Below are 23,250 nucleotides of genomic sequence, written 5' to 3'. Positions count from 1 at the left end.
CCCCTGGACCCGGCAACCAAGGAGCTCCTGGCATACCCTTGAGTGGACACCATAGTCTGCACAATCGTTATGCGCACTACCACCCAGTGGAGGGAGTAGCGGCACTCAGGATATACATGACCAGCGACTGAAAGCCATACCCAAGCTCTCATTCAAAGTTGCAGCTCGGTCCTACAGTTTGCGGCCTGCTGTACCGTGGCGTCACGTGCCTGCTTATCACAAGCCAGGAATAACACCTCGGGAGAAGACATTGAATTCAGCACTATCTTCTCTCACTGGCACAGCTTCCGATCTAGCGCGCACAGCGGCCAGAGGAGTCTCGTCCACAGTGGCAGCCAGCAGACAGCTCTGGCTCGAATCCGATTGGCTGACGCCTCCCCCAGAATGAGCCTCACGAGGACACCCTTCAGGGGATCCTTCCTGTTCGGTAGCAAACTAGAAAAACTGGCCAACAAACGGGGCGACCCCCCCCCCCCCCCCCCCCCCATTACCGCACATGCTGGAAGACAAGACAAAGGGAAACGTCCCTTCCCCCATGTCACCAGGGACAGAAGTTCACAGCGCTTCAGCCCTCACAAGAGCAATTTTCAAGCGTCCCACCCTACGGGCAGGAACCAGTCCTTCCGGAACAAGCACATCAAGAGGGGAGCCAACTCGGGTACAGGCCTCGGCCGCACCCCACAATGAGAATCAGCCGACCCATCCAGGGGAAGTAGCCATAGGGGGCAGATTAACCCTGGTCTACAGCAGACGGGTCGAGATAACTTCGGACAAGTGGGTCCTAGCCATCTTCCGAGAGGGGTACTACCTGGACTTCTTTCGAACCCCTCCGGACAAGTTCACAGAATCCCCTTGCCATGTCCTCCGCAAGAGGGTGGCAGTGGAAGCTACACTGAACAGGCTTCTGGCCCCCGAGGCCATAACTCCAGTACCTACACGGGCCAGGAATACTGAACATTACTCCATTTATATTCAGGCCCATCCTGGACCTCAAGTCGGTCAACCGCCTGGTGGAGCGCACTGTACTGTATCGGCCCGATAGTAAGATACTTGCATATGGACTTGCATGGACGCATAATCCCCCACTTCCGCATGGAAACCCTGCGATCCGTCATACAGACAATTCAATCGGGAGAGTTCATCACATCCCTGGACCTGTCGGAGGCCTACTTACACATCCCAATTCATCAGGAACACCAGCGCTCCTACGCTTCAAGGTCCTGAATCATCACTATCAGTTCCGGACACTACCCTTCAGGTCAGCCTGCACCCCGGACGTTCACCATGGTGAAAGTAGTGTTGGCAGCAACACTCAGGAAGGAAGGAATCCTCCTTCAGTCCAACCGGGACGATTGGCTGATCAGGGCAAAGTCTCCGGAGGAAAGCCATCGAGCAACCAGCAGAAACATAACACTCCTGGAAAGCCTAGGATAGGTGGCCAATGCCCCCTACAGCCTCACAGTCGCTTGAATACCTAGGAGTCCGATTTGACACCAAGGAAGACAAGGTCCGCATGAACCCCACGAGGCGATCAAAGCTGCAGAACTGGCTTCAGACCTTACTGAGCATCCTTCATCCCACAGCATGGGACTACAAGGCCTTGGGCTAATGGTGTCCACGCTGGAAGTGGCGCCATGGCCGCTAGCCCACTTGAGATCCCTACAACGCTCACTTCTATCGTGGCGGAGTCCACGATCCCAGAACTACAACGCAAGTCTACCATTTCCAGGCAGATCCCGGACCCAGCTACGGTGGTGGCTGCAGAACCACCACATGAGCCGAGGATCAAGGCTATCCTCCACAATCTTGACCCTGCTCACCACAGATGCCAGCCCACACGGGTGGGGAGCACACGGCGAAGAGTTAACCGCCCAAGGGCAGTAGAACGCAGAAGAAGCGGGATGGGACACCAACCGCCTAAAAGCGTGGGCAGTTAGATTAACCTGCCTGTGGTTCACACACACGTCCCGAGACAAAGCGGGCAGAGTGATGTCCGACAAGCCACGACGGTGGCCTGCATCAAACGACAGGGCGGAACCAGAAGCCAACAGGGGCTCCTAGAATTAGACCCTCTGATGGCATGAGCAGAAACAAATCTCCAGGAGATCCTCATCGTCCACATCGCCGGCAAAGGAAGACCCCTTCAGCAAAGAAAGTCTAAACCCAGGAGAAAGGAAGCTGTCATCCACAGCCTTACAGGTGATAGGGATTTGGTGGGAGTCCCCAGACATGGACCCTCTGACAGGCAGGTCCAACGCTCAGATATCTCAGCCACAGGCGGGATCTGCAGCCCCAGGGGATCGAGGCCCTGGTACAGACCTAACCTCCGGGGAACCGGCTATACGCCTTCCCACCGGGGCCCTTGCTGTGCGCAATTATTCACAAGATACAGCAACACAGGGGACTAGTTCTTCTGGTGGCCCCGGATTGACCAAGAAACATAGAAACATAGAAATGACGGCAGAAGAAGACCAATCGGCCCATCCAGTCTGCCCAGCAAACTTCACACATCTTTTTTGTCATACTTATCTGTTTCTCTTGGCTCTTAGTAACCTTTGGTTCAATTTCCCTTTCACCCCCACCATTAATGTAGAGAGCAGTGATGGAGCTGCATCCAAGTGAAATATCAAGCTTGATTAGTTAGGGGTAGTAACCGCCGCAATAAGCAAGCTACACCCATACTTATTTGTTTACCCAGACTATGTTATTCAGCCCTTATTGGTTGTTTTTCTTCTCCCCTGCCGTTGAAGCAGAGAGCTATGCTGGATATGTGTGAAATGGGGCGGATTTTCAGAGCCCTGCTCGCGTAAATCCGCCCAAAACCGGGCGGATTTACGCGAGCAGAGCCCTGCGCGCCGGGAAGCCTATTTTACATAGGCCTCCCGGCGCGCGCAGAGCCCCGGGACTCGCGTAAGTCCCGGGGTTCTCCGAGGGGGGCGTGTCGGGGGCGTGTCGGGGGGCGGGCCCGGTCGTCGCGGCGTTTCGGGGGCGTGTCGGCAGCGTTTTGAGGGCGGGTACGGGGGCATGGCTACGGCACGGGGGCGTGGCCGCGCCCTCCGTACCCGCCCCCAGGTCGCGGCCCGGCGCGCAGGAGGCCCGCTGGCGCGCGGGGATTTACGCCTCCCTCTGGGAGGCGTAAATCCCCCGACAAAGGTAGGATGGGGGTTTAGACAGGGCCGGGCGGGTGGGTTAGGTAGGGGAAGGAAGGGGAAGGTGAGGGGAGGGCAAAGGAAAGTTCCCTTCTAGGCCGCTCCGATTTCGGAGCGGCCTAGGAGGGAACGGGGGTAGGCTGCGCGGCTCGGCGCGCGCAGGCTATACGAAATCGATAGCCTTGCGCGCGCCGATCCAGGATTTTAGCCGATACGCGCGACTACGCGCGTATCTACTAAAATCCAGCGTACTTTTGTTTGCGCCTGGAGCGCAAACAAAAGTAGGCTGTTGGCGCTCGTCTGAAAATCTACCCCAATATGTTTTTCTTCTCCTCTGCTGTTGAAGCAGAGAGCTATGCTGTGTATGCATTGAAAGTGAAGTATGCATTGAAAGCCACATTAACTATCAACAAATATTGAATAAGCCTAATAATTGGTAATACCTATTAGGGGTGTGCATTTGTTTTGAACTTAAATGTAAAACGCTACTTTTTTTTTTTTTTTAACTTAAAAAAGTGATGAGACGAAAACGATCGGATTTCCAACTTATTCAACATAGCTATGTTGAATACGTTGGAAATCGCGATTGTTGATCCAAAATAAAAATTTAAACCCCTCACCTTCCTTAATCCCCCCCCCAAAGACTTACCAAAACTCCCTGGTGGTCCAGCGGGGTCAGCACGCCATTTATGAATTCCTTTGCAAGGAGCACGTGACGTCGGCGCCACGTCGGAGTGACGCGGCGTCACGTGATTCCCCCCGGGACCCAAAAGTTGAGGCCCCCCCAAGCTGGCCAAAAGTTCCTTTTGGGTCGAACGAGGGTCCCGGAGCGAACCCGGGGGGAATCACGTGACGCCGCGTCACTCCGACGTGGCGCCGACGTCACGTGCTCCTTGCAAAGGACTTCAGAAATGGCGTCCTCACCCCGCTGGACCACCAGGGAGTTTTGGTAAGTCTTGGGGGGGGGGGATTAAGGAGGGTGAGGGGTTTAAATTTTTATTTGCACATATGGACATAGACTCAACTTATGGAATTCTCCATATGTCCATATTGACCGCAAATGACCCCCCCTTTCGACTTATGGACTTATGAACATAAACTTTTGGTCTGCACATCCCTAATACCTATAGCCTTTGAACTCTCCATTAATTTTACATACTCTTACCCTCCCCTGGGTTTTGTTTTGTTTTTTAATTTGGAGATGGCAGCCCTCCATCCTTCCGCTCCGTGAAGGTGGAACACCAACCACTGGCCACTGGCATCCCACTCCGTGAATGCCTCTGTGGCTACTGCCGCTCTGTGCAGTGTTTTGCTGCCTCCTCTTTATACACGTCCTCTAGACCTGATGGACCTTATCTGTTACTCTTGGCTCTTAGTAACCTTTTGATTCTATTTCCCTTCTACCCCCACCATTAATGTAGAGAGCAGTGTTGGAACTGCCTCTAAGTGAAATATCTAGCTTAATTAGTTAGGGGTAATAACTGTTGCAATAAGCAAGCTATACCCATGTTTATTTGTTTACCAAGACTAAATAATTCAGACCTTGTTGGTTTTTTTCTGTATATAGATCTACTTTTCTTCATTCCCCCTGCCGTTGAAGCAGAGAGTTATGCTGGATATGCATTGAAAGTGAAGTATCTGACTTTCTCCCCTGCCGTTGAAGCAGAGAGTTATGCTGAATATGCATTGAAAGTTAACTATGAGACTTTCTCCCCTGCCGTTGAAGCAGAGAGTTATACTGAATATGCATTGAAAGTTAACTATGAGACTTTCTCCCCTCCCGTTGAAGCAGAGAGCTATGCTGGATATGCGTGATGTATCAGTCTTTCTCCCATGCCGTTGAAGCAGAGAGCTATGCTGGATATGCATTGAAAGTGAAGTATCTGACTTTCTCCCCTGCCGTTGAAGCAGAAAGTTATGCTGAATATGCATTGAAAGTTAACTATGAGACTTTCTCCCCTGCCGTTGAAGCAGAGAGCTATGCTGGATATGCGTGATGTATCAGTCTTTCTCCCATGCCGTTGAAGCAGAGAGCTATGCTGGATATGCATTGAACGTGAAGTACCAGGCTTATTTGGTTTGGGGTAGTAACCGCCGTAACAAGCAAGCTACTCCCCGCTTTTTTTGTGAATGCAAATTTTTTCCACGTTTCCTCTTGCCGTTGAAGCTTAGAGCAATGTTGGAGTCGCATTAACCGTATGTATCTTTATTGAATAAGGGTATTATCTCTAGGCAGTAGCCGTCATTCCCGCGAACCACCCACTCTTCATTCACGTCCTCTAGACTTTATGGATCCACAGTGTTTATCCCACACCCCTTTGAAGTCCTTCACAGATCTGGTCTTCACCACTTCTTCCGGAAGGGCATTCCCGGCATCCACCACCCTCTCCATGAAGAAATACTTCCTTACATTGGTTCTGAGTCTTCCTCCCTGGAGCTTCAAATCGTGACCCCTGGTTCTGCTGATTTTTTTCCGACGGAAAAGGTTTGTCGCTGTCTTTGGATCATTAAAACCTTGCAAGTATCTGAAAGTCTGTATCATGTCACCTCTGCTCCTCCTTTCCTCCAGGGTGTACATATTTAGATTCTTCAATCTCTCCTCATAAGTCATTTGATGAAGACCATTCACCCTTTTGGTCGCCCTTCTCTGGACCGCCTCCATCTTGTCTCTGTCTCTTCGGAGATACGGTCTCCAGAACTGAACACAGTACTCCAGGTGAGGCCTCACCAAGGACCTGTACAAGGGGATAATCACTTCCCTTTTCTTACCCGATATCCCTCTCTCTATGCAGCCCAGCATTCTTCTGGCTTTAGCTATCGCCTTGTCACATTGTTTTGCCGACTTCAGATCATTAGACACTATCACCCCAAGGTCTCTCTCCTGCTCCATGCACATCAGCCTTTCCCCCCCCCATCGAATACAGTTCATTCGGATTTCCACTCCCCATATGCATGACTCTGCACTTCTTGGTATTGAATCTCAGCTGCCATATCTTCGACCACTCTTCCAGCTTCCTTAAATCTCGTCTCATTCTCTCCACTCCTTCCGGCGTGTCCACTCTGTTGCAGATCTTAGTGTCATCTGCAAAAAGACAAACCTTACCTTCTATCCCGTCCGTAATATCGCTCACAAAGATATTGAACAGGACCGGTCCCAACACGGATCCTTGCGGTACACCGCTTAAAACCGCTCTCTCTTCAGAGAGAGTTCCATTTACCATCACACATTGTCTTCTGTCCGTCAACCAGTTTACAATCCAGGCCACCACCTCGGCACTCATTCCTAAGCTTCTCATTTTATTTACCAATCTCCTGTGCGGGACCGTATCAAAAGCTTTGCTGAAATCCAAGTAGATGACATCAAGTGCTCTTCCTTGATCCAATTCCTTGGTTACCCAGTCAAAAAAGTCAATCAGATTTGTCTGACAGGATCTTCCCCTGGTGAATCCATGCTGCCTCTGGTCCATCAATTCTCCCGACTGTAGATAGTTCATTATTCTCTCTTTCAACATTGACTCCATTACTTTTCCCACCACCGAAGTGAGGCTAACCGGTCTGTAGTTACCAGCCTCTTCTCTGTTCCCACTCTTGTGAAGCGGGACCACCAACTCTCTTCTCCAATCACTCGGCACCACTCCCGTTTCTAGGGATCTATTGAACAGGTCACACAGCGAACCCGCCAGCACATCTCTGAGCTCTGAAAATACCCAATGCAAAGTTAAAATTGTTTTAAAGAACAACTCTGATTCTAATTTTTATCTTATTATTCTTTAATGTAAATCATATACTGTGTATAAACAAACAGAGAGCGATACATACAGAAAATAAAAACAATTAAAACAATATACTTACATTATATTGTTTAGCACAGCGCTGGCTTTTGGGAAAAACCCCCCAACAACCTTTTCTTTAAGCCCTCCTGCTTAATAATATCTTAAACTAGCCAAGTCAGCAAAGCATCTGGTTTTTTCTGCTTGCAAGGTTTCACACCATAAATATTATTGCTTTGTTTGTTTTGTCTCCCCCTTATCTCTCTCCCTTGTATTCCTTAAAGCAGATTGCCTGGTTCGTACCCATCAACAGTTTTCTCCTGCTCCATCCTGTGTCTTTGTTGATTCTTCTTGTCATGCAAAAGTTGTTTATAACTTTTTCCTGCAGAGTCTGGCCTTCAATGTGTCTGGTGTTAGCTGGTATTTTTTCTTTAGCAGAAATACCATCAGTATATTCAGTAATGGTGGAGAAGCCGGGGATGGAACCCGGGCATAATCAGCAGTATCCTGAGATGAATTTCATCAGGCCCCATGGCTTTGTCCACTTTCAGTTTCTCCAGCTCTTCCCATACATTTTCTACTGTAAATGGAGTTACATCTACTCCACTCCCCTCCAGTTTCTTGTTAACTAATGATGGTCCTTCTCCAGGGTCCTCTTTAGTGAACACAGAACTGAAGTATTCATTTAATATTTCTGCCATTTCTTCGTCTCTCTCCACACATTGATCCTTTCCATCTTTCAATTTTGCTATACCACTTTGAACTTTTCTCTTTTCACTAATGTATCTGAAAAATGTTTTGTCACCTCTCTTTACCTCCTTGGCAATCCTCTCTTCCGATTGACTTTTTGCCGTCTTGATTAATTTCTTCGTCTCCTTCAGTTCTACCAGATATTCTTCTTTGTGCTCCTCCCTTTGGGATCTTTTATATTTCTTGAACGCTGTTCTTTTAGCCTTTATTTTGTCAGCCACCTCCTTTGAGAACCAGATAGGTTTCATTTTTCTTTTGCTTTTCCTTACTTTTCTAACATATAGATTAGTTGCCTTGGTAATTGCTCCTGTTAGATTGGTCCATTGTTGATCCACATCTCTCTCATTCTCCCAGCCTTTTAATTCTTCCTCCAGGTACTTCCCCATTTCATCAAAGTCCGTGTTTTTGAACTGCAAAACTCGGGTCTTTGTGCTTCTTTTCCATATCCTTTTTGTGATATTAAACCATACCATTTGATGATCACTGGTGCTGAGGTGGGCGCCCACCTGGACATCAGAGACATTATCTCCATAGTGAGCACTAAGTTGAGTATAGCTCCTTCTCTCGTGGGTTCCATTACCATTTGTTTGAACAAAGCTACTTGCAGGGCATCCACTATTTCTCTACTATTATTAGATTCTGCAGATGGGATTCTCCAGTCTATATCTGGCATATTAAAGTCCAACGATCACCACTTCTCCCTTCTTTCCTATCTTTTGGATGTCTTCAACCAGATCTCTGTCCAGCTCTTCCTTTTGGTTTGGAGGCCTGTAAACCACTCCGATAAAAATGGATGTCCCATCTTTTTTTAGGTCAGCCCATAGTGCTTCTTCATTGCCCCATCTTCCTTGAAGCTCAGTTGCTTGGATATTGTTTCTGATATAAAGAGCCACTCCTCCACCTTTCTTATCCTCTCTGTCCTTTCTTAACAAGATATAGCCTGGTATTGCCGTATCCCAATTGTGAGATTCCGTGAACCATGTCTCCGTGACAGCAACAATGTCTAAGTCTGCCTGTATCATTAGGGCTTGCAGATCTGGGATTTTATTGCCCAAACTACGAGCATTTGTGCTCATAGCTTTCCAGCTTTCCTTGTTCAGGTTACTGCTGTTCCTGGACTCCTTTTGTGAATTTAGTTGAGTTTTGTTGTCCTCTTCACCCTTCCCCTTTGCATTTGTGCAAAGGAAGGGATTAGTGCCTTTGATGACAGATTCATCCAGCACAATGACCTTTTTCCTTTGGTTATGGATCTGGAATTTCTTTATGCATTGGGTTTCTTCTTTCTTTTCAGATATCACTTCAATCACTTTCTCAAGAGCTTCTTCAGTATTTACTACAGAGAGGGCTTTTTGTACTTGTTGCACCTGATAGAAGGGGTGTCTCTGCATCACAGGTTCAATTCTACCAGAGCCCACTGTAATCTTGTTGTTTGAGTTCATTAATGCCCTGTGTGAGTGTGGGGGTAGTAGACTTGTGGGCTGCACAGCTATCAAGAATGGGTGCCTGTGGGTCACGGGTCTTATCCTACCTGAGCCCACTGTAAATCTCTTTATCCTTGACTTTTGGTTTTTCTGTGGTAATGGGGAATTAATTGCTGAAAATTGTAAAGAGGGTGAGCCTTTCTTCATTGAAGCTAATTCAGCTTTAACTTCAGCCAGCTCCTTTTTCAAGGAAGAGAGTTTTGAACAAATGGGGCAAGCCCTAAGTTTCCAGATGATTTCCCTGAGAATAAAGGCTCCACAATAGTTACATTGTATACACCTCATTTTGGTAATTTGGTGGTTAATACCTGAGGTAATACCAATTTACTAATTTATCTTGTTGCCAATTATGTATTTAGGAAGACCATATCAGAAATACAAACCTAGGGGTGGGTGGGTAGAGGGTAGAGTGGGAGGGAGTTAAACAGTTAACCCTTGGCCAGGGCTGTTCCCTGGACACTGTATCTGCTGCTTTTGAACAGACCTTCCCCCAGGTAAGGCTAGCTAATGTAAACTTTTCCTCTGGTTATCCCTAAGGAGAGGGACTTCTGTCTGTCTCCTTCAATGTCCAAGCAGACTGAAGAGGAGTTAAATTCCCCCCTGCTATGCACTATGTCTGTTGCCAATAGCTGTTAACCACTCCCCTTCCTTTGTAGTTTTCTCTTTTGATTAGACAAACAGCACTTTAAAACAGCAATATCATATAACTAGAAATATATAACTAGAAAAATATACAGATAATATTAGCACTACCCAAAAACAGTTAATTTCTATAATAAGGATGAAATAAAGTGAAATAAAGTTTAAATTCCTTAGCTTTGCCCAAGGAGAGGGACTTCTGTCTGTCTCCTTCAATGTCCAAGCAGACTGAAGAGGAGTTAAATTCCCTCCTGCTATGCACTATGTACCAGAAGACCCTGGTACACAGACATGAGAAGACTACGGGCAGGGAACTCATTACCCCTGTCCCCACACAGAGGCCTGCTCCAACAGGGTCCGATTCTTCACGAGGACCTAACGCAATTCTATCTTACGGTCTGACCACTGAGAGGGCCCACCTGAGAAAGAACGGACTCTCGGGGGACAGTAATAGATACCGTCCCCCGAGCACGCTAGTTCTCCACATCTCTAAAGTACATAATGATCAGGAGAGTCGTTGAGGCCTGGTGCGAAGACCACAACGTCAAGCCACGCCCCTCTAAAAGCTGCGATTCTGGAATCCTTATAGAATGGTCTATAGAAGGGCCTGCCCCTCAACTCCATCAAGGTACAGGTGGCAGCATTGTCATGCTACGGCTCCAGGAACCAGGGCGAAAGCATAGCCTCGCAACCAGATATACCACTCTTCCCGAAAGGAATCAAACACATTCGGCCACCCCTGAAGTGGCCAGTACCTCTGTGGAACCTCAACCTTGTCTTGGAGTCCCTAAGCGGGATCCGCCTTCAGACCGAGGCCTGCCCCTCCGTCTGTCAACCTTAAAGACAGTGTTCTTGCTGGCCGTGGGTTCGGCCCACCGCATCTCAGAACTACAGGCACGGTCCTGCCGTGAGCCGTCCTTCAGACTCACCACGGGACCATACAGCTACGCATGGTTCCCTCATTCCTCCCCAAGGTTGTTTTCACACTTCAACATTAACCAAACCATCTCACTCCAACGATGGGCGGCTTGGGGAAGTAGGAAGAGGCTCGCAGTCTGCGCCATCACAACATCTGCAGACCTCCATCCAGATACCTGGAATTGTCAGAACCAGTACGAAAGATGGACCACCTTTTCGTCCTTCACAGTGGGAAGAGGCAAGGGGAAGTGGCCTCGCGGGCAACCATTGCCGCTGGAGCAAGGAAGTTATCATGGCGGCCTACGTAGAAGCAGGAAAGCCCCCACCTCTACAGATCAAGATCCATTCTACCAGAGCCCAGGTGGTGTCTGGGGCAGAAACTAGAATACTGTCACCTGCCGAGATCTGCAGGGCGACAATGTGTTCCTCCATCCATGCCTCCTCCAGATCCTACCGTCTTAATGTACAGATTCAGGAGGACACGACATTGCAAGGGCAATCCTAAATGGGCCATGGGCAGCCTCCCACCCAGTTCGGGAGTAGCTTTTATACATCCCATTGGTCCTGAGTCCATCTGCTACACGCTAGGAAATGGAGAAATTACTTACCTGATAATTTTGTATTCCTTAGTGTAGACAGATGGACTCAGCATCCCACCCTTGGCTGCAGATATGCATGTTTTTCAATGAAGTATGGGTAAGCCATATTTTAACTTACATAGAGCAATCCACCCTGCCAGGGGTTGACGCTTTCCAGTTGAGTACTCTGGCAGTCCCAACTATAGTCACTCAACCAGTTCAAGTTAATCAAGTTAAGTTTTAAACGTTATTAACAAGTTGGTTAAATTAACCATATGATGAAGTTAATCAATCAGTCAGTCACACATATATCCACAATGCTTTGCAAGAAAGAAAACTGAGGAACTGCACTTCCTGCAGGAGTATATGTACTAGGGGCTGACGTCAGATTGAAATCTGATCCGTCTCCAACTGCTAGCACGAGTACACTATACCCATTGGTCCTAAGTCCATCTGCTACCCTATGGAAAACGAAATTATCAGGTAAGTAATTTCTCCAATTCTTTTCATCCAACAGTTACTGAAAATCATCAGTTTTTCACAACACAGAAAAAGGAGGGAGAATCGTCATCTTCTGAATACAATTACCCCTTTTTCTACCCCTCCCCCCCAAATAAAGCAGTAGATCCTAATTAAGAAAGCAGTTTTAGCTGGCACTATCTCTTGGAAAGTTCCCATTTGAATGCTAATGCCCGCTGTACCACTTAGCTCTTGGGTACCATCTAGTGTTGCAGACCAATCTGTATCCCGAGTCCCATTGGATTGGAATCACCAAGGCTGGCTCACTGCACGTAAAACTAACTTTGATCAGTCTGATATCACCTCTTACAGATTCTCTTTCGGTGTCCTGTTATGGAGCAGTTTATTGGAAAGGTGTGCATCCTGGCTTAGGAGAGGGTCCGATTTTTCTCCAAGAAATGTTAGTACCAAGACTGTTTTGGTCCTCCCTCCGCAGAGTGAAAGGAGGCTTGCACCTTTATTGCCCGCATGCTCCATGCTTTTACCCTCTGCTGGCATGGGAAGGTGACCTTGGAAGGGAGCGGAGGTTTGCGAACTGGCATTACTGGAACCAATAGTCTAGCTTTTAATAAAGAAAGGGACTTGTGATGCATGTAAGAGTTGGATTAGAAAAAATTCCAAAGAAAAATCTTTATGGAAAGGTTGCAGGAAGTACAAGTGCGGTATTTTTATGCCCTGTGAAGATGTGTCCTTTATATATCCACAAATGGGTTACGACAACTTTTGTTTTCAAAAATCAAAATATTGTGCAAATTGGATCCATTTGAAAGGTGTCCTATTATGACAGATTCTGCCCCCCCATCCATCCCCATCCTCGAGGGAGTTATGACTTCAGCATTAACTCCTGGACAAATGACATAGATCTTGATATTAAAGTCAAACATTCAGTCAAGTTGCAGCCCCTGATCTGTAGTGGGGGGGAGGGCTGGGAGAGATCTGGTGCTCACTGGGGGTCCAGTTTTGTCCCGGTCTAATTGGAATTCCATTCACTCAAATTCCTGCCCGTCTTCCTCTCGCCCACTGATGCTTCCTCCTCATGTTTCTTTTCTGGTACAGGGGCTATTACTGTTCCAGTGCAGTACCGTCCCTGTGGCCTGCAGTATTGTATATTGTCTGTCTTCTGATATTGTGTAGGTATCATTGTGACCTGCTGTGAACACTGAAACATGTGGGTGGAATAGTTTTAAAATAAATAATTTGTTCATGGTATTCTTCTTCCCTTTTTGCCTGGTTTGGGATGCTCTTTCTGAGATTTATTTATTTATTTATTTAACATTTTTCTATACCGAACTTCATGACAAGTTTCATATCAGGCCGATTTACATCAAACTTAGGGGATTAACTTAACAGAACCATATAACAAGAAGGCCGAGGCACAGATACAAATAACATGGAGAATAAAACTTGGGGGCTAGAGTAGCCAGGAAACAAAGGACAGAAAAAAACTGGAGAATGAACACGAATGAATATACAATGGCTGGGTCGGACATTTAGTCTATTGAGCTATATGACGAAAACTGTTGCACTGTTAGGTTTCAGGGAAGGCTTGGACGAAAAGCCAAGTCTTGAGTTTTTTTCGGAAGGTAGTCAGACAGGGTTCCAGTCTTATGTCGGTCGGCAGGTTGTTCCAGATGATGGGGCCAATTGTGGAGAAAGCTCGTTCTTTCGTGGAGGTTAGACGGGTGGATTTATTTGGGGGAACTTGAAGGGTTCCTTTGTGTGCCACTCTGATGGGTCTTGCAGATGTGTATAGTTTGAGAGGGAACCGAAGGTCTAAAGGAAGTTGGTTGTGTATGGATTTGTGGATAATGGTGAGTGCTTTGTGCAGAATTCTGTATTTAATAGGTAACCAGTGTAAATTTCTAAGTATAGGGGTGATGTGAGTTCTCCGGTTAGTGTTGGTTAATATCCTGGCTGCTGAGTTCTGGAGCATCTGTAGTGGTCTAGTGGCAGAGATCGGGAGTCCTAAGAGGCGAGTGTTGCAGTAGTCGGTTTTGGAAAATATTGTTGACTGGAGGACCGTTCTGAAGTCCTGGAGATGGAGGAGGGGTTTGAGTCTTTTCATAACTTGTAGTTTAAAGAAACAGTCCTTTGTAATATTGTTAATTGATTTTTTTTAGGTTTAAATGATTGTCAATGGTGACTCCTAAGTCTCTAACTTGAATGGTCTGAGGAATAGAGGTTGTCTGATGATGGCTGGTAGAAAGGTCGGAGGAGATGAGAAGAATTTCCGTTTTGGCTGCATTGAGGACTAGGTTCAGGCTGGTGAGTAGGTGGTTGATGGACTTGAGGCAGTCCTCCCAGAAGGAGAGCGTCTTTGGAAGGGATTCTTTTATAGGGATCAGGATCTGAACATCGTCAGCATATAAGTAGTGAATTAGGTTAAGGTTTGTGAGGAGCTGGCAGAGAGGCAATAGATAGATATTAAAGAGGGTGGGGGATAGAGAGGAGCCTTGAGGAACACCTAGAGTGGATTTGAAGTTAGGGGATTCTTTATTGTTGATAGTGATCTTGGAGCTTCTATTATCGAGGAATGAGCTGAACCATTGGAGGGCGTTTCCGGATAATCCGATGTCTGAGAGACGATTGAGGAGGATGCTATGGTTCACGGTATCAAACGCCGCAGATATGTCCAAGAAAACTAGCAGGAATGAAATCCCTTTGTCTAGGCCCATGAGGATGTGGTCTGTTAGTGAGATGAAGAGGGTTTCAGTACTGGATGACTTGCGAAAGCCATACTGGGAGGGGTATAGGATTTTGTGTTCCTCAAGGTAGTCCGAAAGCTGTGTGTTCACCACCTTCTCGGTCAGTTTTGCTAGCAGCGGGAGGTTGGATATGGGTCTGAAGTTGGAGAGCTCATTAGTGTCCAAGTTTGGTTTCTTCAAGAGGGGTTTAATAGATGCTGTTTTAAGGTCATCCGGGTAAATTCCTTGGGCAAGGGAGCAGTTGATGATGTTGGCTAGAGATCTGGAGATGGTGCCTGGGATGAGGAGCAGAAGTTTTGTTGGGATGTGGTCCATCGGGTGGTTGGATGGTTTCAACTTCTTGAGTGTTGATTCTATCTCCAGAGGGGTGGTGGGCTTGAAGGACTCTAGGGTAGCTCTGGGGGAGTCTGTAGTGGCGTAGTTTAGAGTTAGAGGTGTAGGGTTAGTAGGGAGCAGCGCTAGGGTGTTTGCAATTTTATTCTGAAAGAAGATTGCGAGTTCATTGGCTTTGGATTGAGCTTGATCGTCAGGGATGGTAGGAGCAGAGGGTTTAGTGAGTTGGGATACATAGGAAAACAGGGCCCTAGCGTCGTACTGGATATTATGGATTCTGCTGGCGTAAAAGTATTTTTTTGCTTGTAGTAGAGAAATCCTGTAAAGATGCATGTTTCGTTTGTAATCGGACAGCGTAGTAGAGTTGGGGGACTTCCGCCAAGAGTCTTCCTTGTGTCAGAGGTTTTGCTTCATGCGTTTAAGTTCAGGTGAGTACCAAGGTTGCATCCTTTTTTGAGTCCAATTGATGGTTTTCGACTGTTTGGGGCAGAGTTTGTTGGCTATAGACTCCGTGATATTGCGCCAGGATAGAAGGGCAGAGTTGGGGTTAGAGGTGTCAAGGTTAGGGAGTTCTTTGGAAAGATGTTCACTGAGAATATCGGAGGAACATTTTCTTCTGTGATGGATAGTGGAGTGAGGTTGTGGTTGAGCGGGGTTTCCTCGAGTCTTGAGAGTTGCTGATATGAGGGAATGGTCGGACCAGGGGACTGGGGTGCAGTCTGGAGAGTTAGTGTATGATAGATGTGAGTTTAGGAAGATGAGGTCTAGTGTGTGTCCAGCTTTATGGGTGGGCTTGTTGACTATTTGTTCAAAGCCCATTGCCTGGAGTGTGGATAAGAAGGATTTGCAGTTGGAGGAGATCGAGGAGGCGTCGACATGTAGATTGAAGTCCCTCAAGATCATGGCAGGTAAGTCCATGTTTATGTATTTAGCAATGGTTTCTATAAGGGGTGAGGCATCTGAGTCTATTGATCCCGGTGGGAGATGTTAGGATGCTTTTACCAATTGTTCTCGCTTCTAGCTTCAGGAATTTTGGTGAACTTCCTTTGCAGAGCTCCATTTTCTTCACTGGCCAGTCCACTTTCTTTCCAGTAAACACTGCTGTATGGATATATAGACGGCAGCACCAAACACCACAGTTCAGTCGTAATCCACATTTTCAAATCCATGGCCTGACTACTTAAGGAAGGCTTTTTCAAACTCAATGTGATGAAAAAACTAAAACCCTTACTTCACGCTGCCGATTTCCACACCGTCATTTAAGCCACCCTCTCAACAAAAATGGATTACTCCTCCTTAAAACCTCTCCAAATGCTACAGAATGCTGTAGCGAGAACTATCTCTAACGCCCGTAAATACGACCACATCACCCCCATCCTGAACAACCTGCACTGTCTCCCTATCCCCTCGCATATCCTCTACAAAACCCTGACCGTGATTCACAAAACCATACACTCCCACAACTCAAATTGGCTTGATGAACCCTTCCGTCCAATACGATCTAACCATTCTACCAGAGCCTCCAACAATGGGACCCTCCACGTGCCTTCCCTTAAAAAGGCATACCTCACTTCCACGAGGGATCGACCCCTCTCCATTGCCAGACCCACACTCTGGAACTCGTTACCCCCTAACCTTCGGCTCGAGACCTGCTTCTCCAAATTCAGGGCCAAGATAAAAACCTGGCTCTTCAAGCAAGCTTATCCCAATAACTCCTTCCCTCCATAACCCCCTCCCCTTGCCCCTCCTGACCCCCCCCCCCCCACTAGTACTTACTGAACCCTGTACAAAGTTCTGGGCACAGTTGCCACACCATTAGGTTATTGTTTAACGGCTCTTGAACAGCCCTTCATATTGTTCTTCTCTAATCTTTCTGTTGCTTGTCCCTTTGTGAGCCCTCCCCCAATACCTGTTCATTGTATTTTCCACTCTTGAGTTATGATGTAAACCGATATGATGTCCCTACTAATATCGGTATAAAAAATTCTTCAAATAAATAAATAAATAAATAAATAAATAAATAATGTGGATATGTCTGGTAGACAGGCAGCTTTGCTTTGTCAGGTTGTTTCTATGTATTTTTTTTTATGGTGAATGTAGTTCACTTGACTGAGAGGAGAGGTAAGCTGGGACACAAGTCCACAGTTGCATCAAACAGCACTAAAGAATTTAATGACAAGGGTGATTTTTGGGGGAGAGCTGGGGAGCATGCCCAGAAGACTCTCCAACTCATGGCTCAGGCCTTCGTCTCTGCTGGCTACTATCAAGCCTTCCCTGTTACACTGAAGTCATAATTGACTCTGGCACTTCTGAGAATTTCCAAATGAAAATCACGACTGCAATTTTACATTACTTTAGCACTTGAAATTCCCTAGGATTACCAAAAGCTTGCATTTTAAAACCTTCATTAGCCTCCTAAAAGTAAATGCTGTACCAATAGGTTTTGGTGGGGTGGCATGGTACTCTTTATATTTCTTGATCTAAAAACCAGCACTTCACAGAAATTCCTAGTTCAACAAAACTGTTTAGCTTCATTCAGATACTACCTCACATTTGTAACTAGCATGATAAACCAATAACCCTTTTCATTTCATGCAGATAATAATCTTTAATCCAACCTTCATGAAGTACGTGTCCGACATTTGGATGCAAGAACATGGCAAATACCCATCCACGGGCATCCTGGTGACGATATTTGCTCTTCACATGTGTGATGAGGTACGGCTCTGAAACTTCTCAGCCTATGTTGGCCCATGAGCTATCTGATAACATAATTTTCTTGCCAGCCAGTTAGAGACAGTAGGCTACCCACTGTGATATGCAATGAATCGTGGGCATTTCACATCTTTACATTTCCTTTTCTAAATGAGAGAACACCTTGTGGAAGGGTTTGTACCGTGATGGTTGGTTGGATACTGTCTTGCCGTTCGGTTGACTCAAGATACTGTCTTTCAGTTCTCCTCTGCCACAAGGACCAGCTGTTTCAGTCGTACAGGCTATCCCATTTTGAATTTGATAGCACTTCTAACATATGAAAGACGCCATTTTCTGTAGCTGCTGCTCTACTTCCCTTCTGTCTCTGCTCCCAGTCCTGCCATGATTCGTTTTCAGTGTGTGCCTTAAACAAGCACAAGGCCACCTATTAGCAGAACTGTATCCTATGGGAATGATAAGTGGGCGGCTATACATCTCCACTTTGGAGAGACAGTGTAAAAATAGATTTGTCATTTTTAAATTTACCAATTATGGGAGGGTCTCACGTACACAAAGCAAATATTCTCACTGGAATAGCTCTTACTGACTGGTGGTTCTTGTGCCTTGTTATTCATTGTGTCTCTCTCCCCCCCCCCCCCCCCCTTTTTCTGTTCACCATGGCATCTGTTTAGTCTTTCCTGCTGGAGCTTCTAGGCTTTCCTCATTTCCTGTAACAGTTCCATGTTGCCCTTTCTCTTCAAAGGCTATCTTGTATCAGAAGGCAATCAATATTTTAAAACAAAACATAAAGCAAATTCCTTTGGGGAGAGTATTTGCTACAGTCTCCTATATAAGGAGAAATGAGCATTGCCCAGAATAATTTAAATTGGTTGGATAAGCAGGGTTTTAGTAGTCCTGTAATGGACGACCGGCGCCATCTTTAAAAATGGCACGGGCCATCCAGTGCTCCTACCATGTGACAGGGGCCAGCCAATGGCACGGATACCCTGTCACATGGTAAGGGCAAAGGGCAATCGGCGCCATTTTTATTAGTGGCAGCCGACAGCCCAAGAGCAGGAGATCACTCCCGGGACTTCCACTGGACCACCAGGTACTTGTAAAAAGTTTTGGGAGGGTTCAGGAGGGTGGGGGAAGCTAAGGAATCAATTTTAAAGGGTCGGGTGGGTTTTTTGTTTATCGGCTTGGGCGCAGCCGATAAACAAAACCGCAATCGGGCCGCACGAAGAAAAATTAACGATGTGAATCGGAACCGGAATCGGAACCTATTCCGGTTCAGATTCACATCTCTAGTATCTAGAGTGTCTAGAGTCACTATCTAGAGTCTTGTCAGCTTTGAAATTTGACTCCGTCTCCCATCTGCTAGCAGAAGAGCACATAACCCACTGGTCCTGTGTCCATCTGTCTACACTAAGGAAAATGAAATTATCATGTAAGTAATTTCTCCATTCCTCTTAAAACAAATAAAATCAAGAATCAATTATAACAGTAAAACCATACTAGCAAAATACTTTAAAACTGCTGACAAATAGAATAACTTCTATTAATTAAAAACATACATTTTTTAAAAATTTTCCAAGCACCAATTAAACATTTCAAAACATGACACATATCAAACAACACTTAATAATTAAAACTAATAAGGGTTTTTAAAAAAGTCCCTGCTGTCCATACCTGGGAAGTCTTGATTTCCAGTCATTCTGAGATTGTCAAGGATTAGGGGGTTGGGGGGGGCGCACAAACTTTATCCTCTCTCTCTCACACATACCCGCATGTCCATTCTCTCTCACACATACACTGTCACTTACTTACACATACATGCTCTTAAACACACTCACAGCCTCTCTCTCTCACAAACACAGGCACACTCTGAGGCTCTAAGACCCTCTCTCTCCCCCCAACCCCCACACACAAGCTCATACTCCCCCGGATTCTCTCATACGCACACATACTCAAGCTCTCACTCTTATTGGCTCCTTCACATACACACACACACCCAGGCAAGCTCCAGTTCACTATCTTTCTCACATACACACACAAGCTCCAGTTCACTCTTTCACACACACAGACCCCCCCCCAGGCAGGTTCCCATTCATTCTCCTCTGCTCCCCCTCCACCCCCTAGGCATGCACACATTCATTCCACACATACACAGCCCCTCAGGCAGGCAGAAATTCATTCTCACACACACACACCCAGGCAGGTACCCATTCTCATACAGACAGACTTCAGGAAGGCACTTTTTCATTCTCATACACAGACACACCCTCAGGCAGGCACCCATTCATTCACACACACACACACACACACCCCAGGCAGACTCCCATTCATTCACATGCACACACTGAAAGCAGACCCCCTCTCTTTCTTTTGCCAGCAACCTCAGAGTCTCTCTTGTTCCTCTGCTGCCTCATGGCTATTGGGGAAGCGCTGATTCCTGCTACTGGCACTGAAGACCATTCTGCTGCCTCCTCTGTGCAGGCCTCACAGTATTAAAATTTTGGGGGCTTCTAGTTCCTCTATGCTGATCTCTTACATCACGAGATCAGCATAGAGAAAATGTTACTCTTGCACATTCCCAAAGATAACATATGCCAATCACTAAAAATGCAATTTTGTTTTTTACCTTTGCTGTCTGATCTTGTTTTGTAATCAGTTTGTCACAGGCTTTTTTTCCACGTTCCCTTTCTTGGTCTTTTGCCAATTCTCTCTACCTGTTGTTGCATCCATCGGTCGCACTCAGCTGCAACCGCTCTGCCTTACCTCTTTTTTTCCCCTTTCACTCTCTTTGGGCAAGTTGGCTGCCTTCGGTGCCGAGGGCCTCGGTGTTCTAAAACCAGCATGGGCGTCCCCATCCGCCATGCTCACTCCCGTGGCTTCCTAGGGCGCGAGCACACACATCTCCTATGCTCAAATACAAGTCATGGCGGGAACCTCGGGAGCGACCCCACCGCATGACGTCAGTACCTCCGGGTATATCTAGCCTCCGCTACCACCTTGAGTTAGCAAAGACTTCGCTTTGCTACTCTGACTGTTCTAAGCTGCACACTTAGACGCTGCTTTCACTTTAAGGGCCTCGCTCCAGTAGAAGCTCTAGATACCCGCTCCTCGGGGGTCTCTCACTTCCAACTTCCCTTCGGGGTTCCTCACTAACTAAGACAACCGCTCCTCAGGAGTCTTTTCTCTATTCTACATTTCAGGATATTTATTTATTTAGGGCTTTTTTATACCGACATTCATGATACCAATCATATCATATCGGTTTACAAGAAATAATGGTGCAAATACATTAACATCAACATGAACAATAGGCGAAGAGAGAACAAGTGAACAAAAGTTACAATAAAACAGGGGCACATGAACTGGGAGGAGGAAGAGCCAAAGACATGGCTAACTCAGAAATAAATAATATCTAGTCTCAGAAATAGATAATATCTATTTCTGAGACTGGACCATCGGGTACTCGCTCCTCGAGGGCCTATCTACCTTATATCCTGGATATAAGATACTGAATATAGGATATAGGATACTGGATATAGGATATAGGATACTGTATCCTATATATATATCCTGGATATAGGATACTGGATCCTATATCCAGGATATAGGATACTATACAGTATCCTATATCCTGGATATAGGATCCAGTATCCTATATCCTATATCCAGTATCCTATATCCAGTATCCTAGATCCTATATCCAGTATCTTACAGCGAGTACCCGATGGTCCAGTCTCAGAAATAGATATTATCTATTTCTGAGACTAGATATTATTTATTTCTGAGTTAGCCATGTCTTTGGCTCTTCCTCCTCCCAGTTCATGTTCCCCTGTTTTATTGTAACTTTTGTTCACTTGTTCTCTCTTCGCCTATTGTTCATGTTGATGTTAATGTATTTGCACCATTATTTCTTGTAAACCGATATGATATGATTGGTATCATGAATGTCGGTATAAAAAAAGCCCTAAATAAATAAATAAATATCCTGAAATGTAGAATAGAGAAAAGACTCCCGAGGAGCGGGATATAGGATACTGGACCATTGGGTACTCGCTCCTCGAGGGCCTATCTACCTTATATCCTGCACCAATGACCTCCAGTCCCACCATTCTACCACTAGGAAGATGCCTTCATTCTGTGAATATCTCTACGATCTGGCACGCCAACTCCACCCACCAGCCGCGCCGTTACCCGCACTGCGAGCTCCTGCCTATCGTGAACATCTGGGTGAGACTATACTTCTGAGCCTGTTGAACATACTGGCATGTCTTGGATCAGTGCCTTACCTTCCTGCTTTCACCATCTATCTACAGCAGTACAGTAAAGACTCTATCCATACTGTGTCTGCTATCTGTGTCAGTCTATCGCAGTGATTCCCCATGGGGCTCCTCCCCATGGGCGGAGTCATCTCCATTGCGACCAAGGGTCCACAATGCCACAAACACAATACCTGTCTTCTTCCCTTCCATTTCAAACACACACTTATTCTCATTCTCACATGCTCTCTCTCTCCCTCACAGCATACACACACAGGCTCTCAATCTCACATACAGTCTCACACACACAGCTCTCACTCTCACATGTCTCTCTCTCATACATACACACTGGCTCTTTCACATGCTGTCTCACACTCTCAAACACACACACACAGGCTCTCTTACTCTCACATGCTGTCTCACACAAACACATAGACTTTCACTGTTACATGCTGTCTGTCACACACATACAGAGGCTCCACATGCTGTCTCTGTACATACAGACTCTCACTCCCACACACAGTTTCTCAATTCTCTCTCACACACATATACTCAACTCACTCTCATACACTCACACACACACACACACACACACACACACACACTGTTCAGGGCCTCAGCCTCCCTCTCGTCTCTGGGACTTCTCTTCGTGGGTTGCCGCAGGATGTGCTCTGCTGCAGCCCTGATCTTCTCAGGCTGCCACGAGGTGGATTCCACAGTGGCCCGCCATCCGCAGCGGCCCTGCTAGTGGGCCTCCTCGGGCCACCACGAGGTAGGATTCACAGCGGCCCTGTTGCAAACGCTGCTCCTCTTCATGCGTGCTGATGCATCTCCTCCTTCCTTCCATGTAACTCCGGCAACATTTTTCTTCTGGGGCTTCAGGAAGAGAAGAAGCACCTGGAGGTTTGGAGGAGACTTGCTTTCTTTGGGCCAAGCTAGAATGAGCTCCATCACAGCCCCACCGATCTTCCTGCTGTGTGCGGCCGTGAGAAAAGTTGTGCGTGACCACACGCATGAGCACAACTTAGAGGGAACAGTGACTGGCACATAGCATAGGAACAGCATGCTTCCCTGCTCAGCTGCCCATGGGACGAGGTCCACCAGCGGCTGCATGAGATCTACCGGTGGCTGCTGGGCCTCCCTAAGTTGGCCATCAGTGCTCCCCCCCATGGCCTTGCACCCAGGGGGCATTGGCCCCACTGCCCCCCCCCCCCCTCGGCACGCCACTGTCACTATTCAGGTTTTTAAACTCAGTTCATAGGAACCTGAAGTTTCCATCCCCCAGCACTGCTAAGTTGCTAGGGAAGGGTTGCCATCACCCACCTGGAGGCTGACAGCTTCCCTCTTTTCTCTTTGGCTCATATCAGCCTACCCCTGCATCTCTCCTAGGCAGTTTTTATTACAAATGGTCACAGTCAAGACTGAACACTGCTGTTTACC

At 46.7% G+C, this 23,250-nt stretch overlaps 1 protein-coding gene across 2 annotated transcripts in view; it reads left to right on the top strand.

Moving 5' to 3' along the window:
- Nucleotides 1-23,250, top strand: part of LOC115085728 (CMP-N-acetylneuraminate-beta-galactosamide-alpha-2,3-sialyltransferase 1-like) — a 123,351-nt gene that overhangs the window by 87,470 nt on the left and 12,631 nt on the right. For both annotated transcript variants that reach the window (XM_029592061.1, XM_029592060.1), the window contains exon 7: nt 17,441-17,560. In XM_029592061.1, the coding sequence (XP_029447921.1) occupies nt 17,441-17,560 (120 nt within the window). The remainder of the gene's footprint in view (nt 1-17,440; nt 17,561-23,250) is intronic.

Source organism: Rhinatrema bivittatum, chromosome 2 (assembly GCF_901001135.1).
Source record: "Rhinatrema bivittatum chromosome 2, aRhiBiv1.1, whole genome shotgun sequence".
NCBI classification, from domain to species: domain Eukaryota; kingdom Metazoa; phylum Chordata; class Amphibia; order Gymnophiona; family Rhinatrematidae; genus Rhinatrema; species Rhinatrema bivittatum.
The sequence above is the reverse complement of the archived record's forward strand: the minus strand, read 5'-3'. Positions and strand labels throughout refer to the sequence as shown.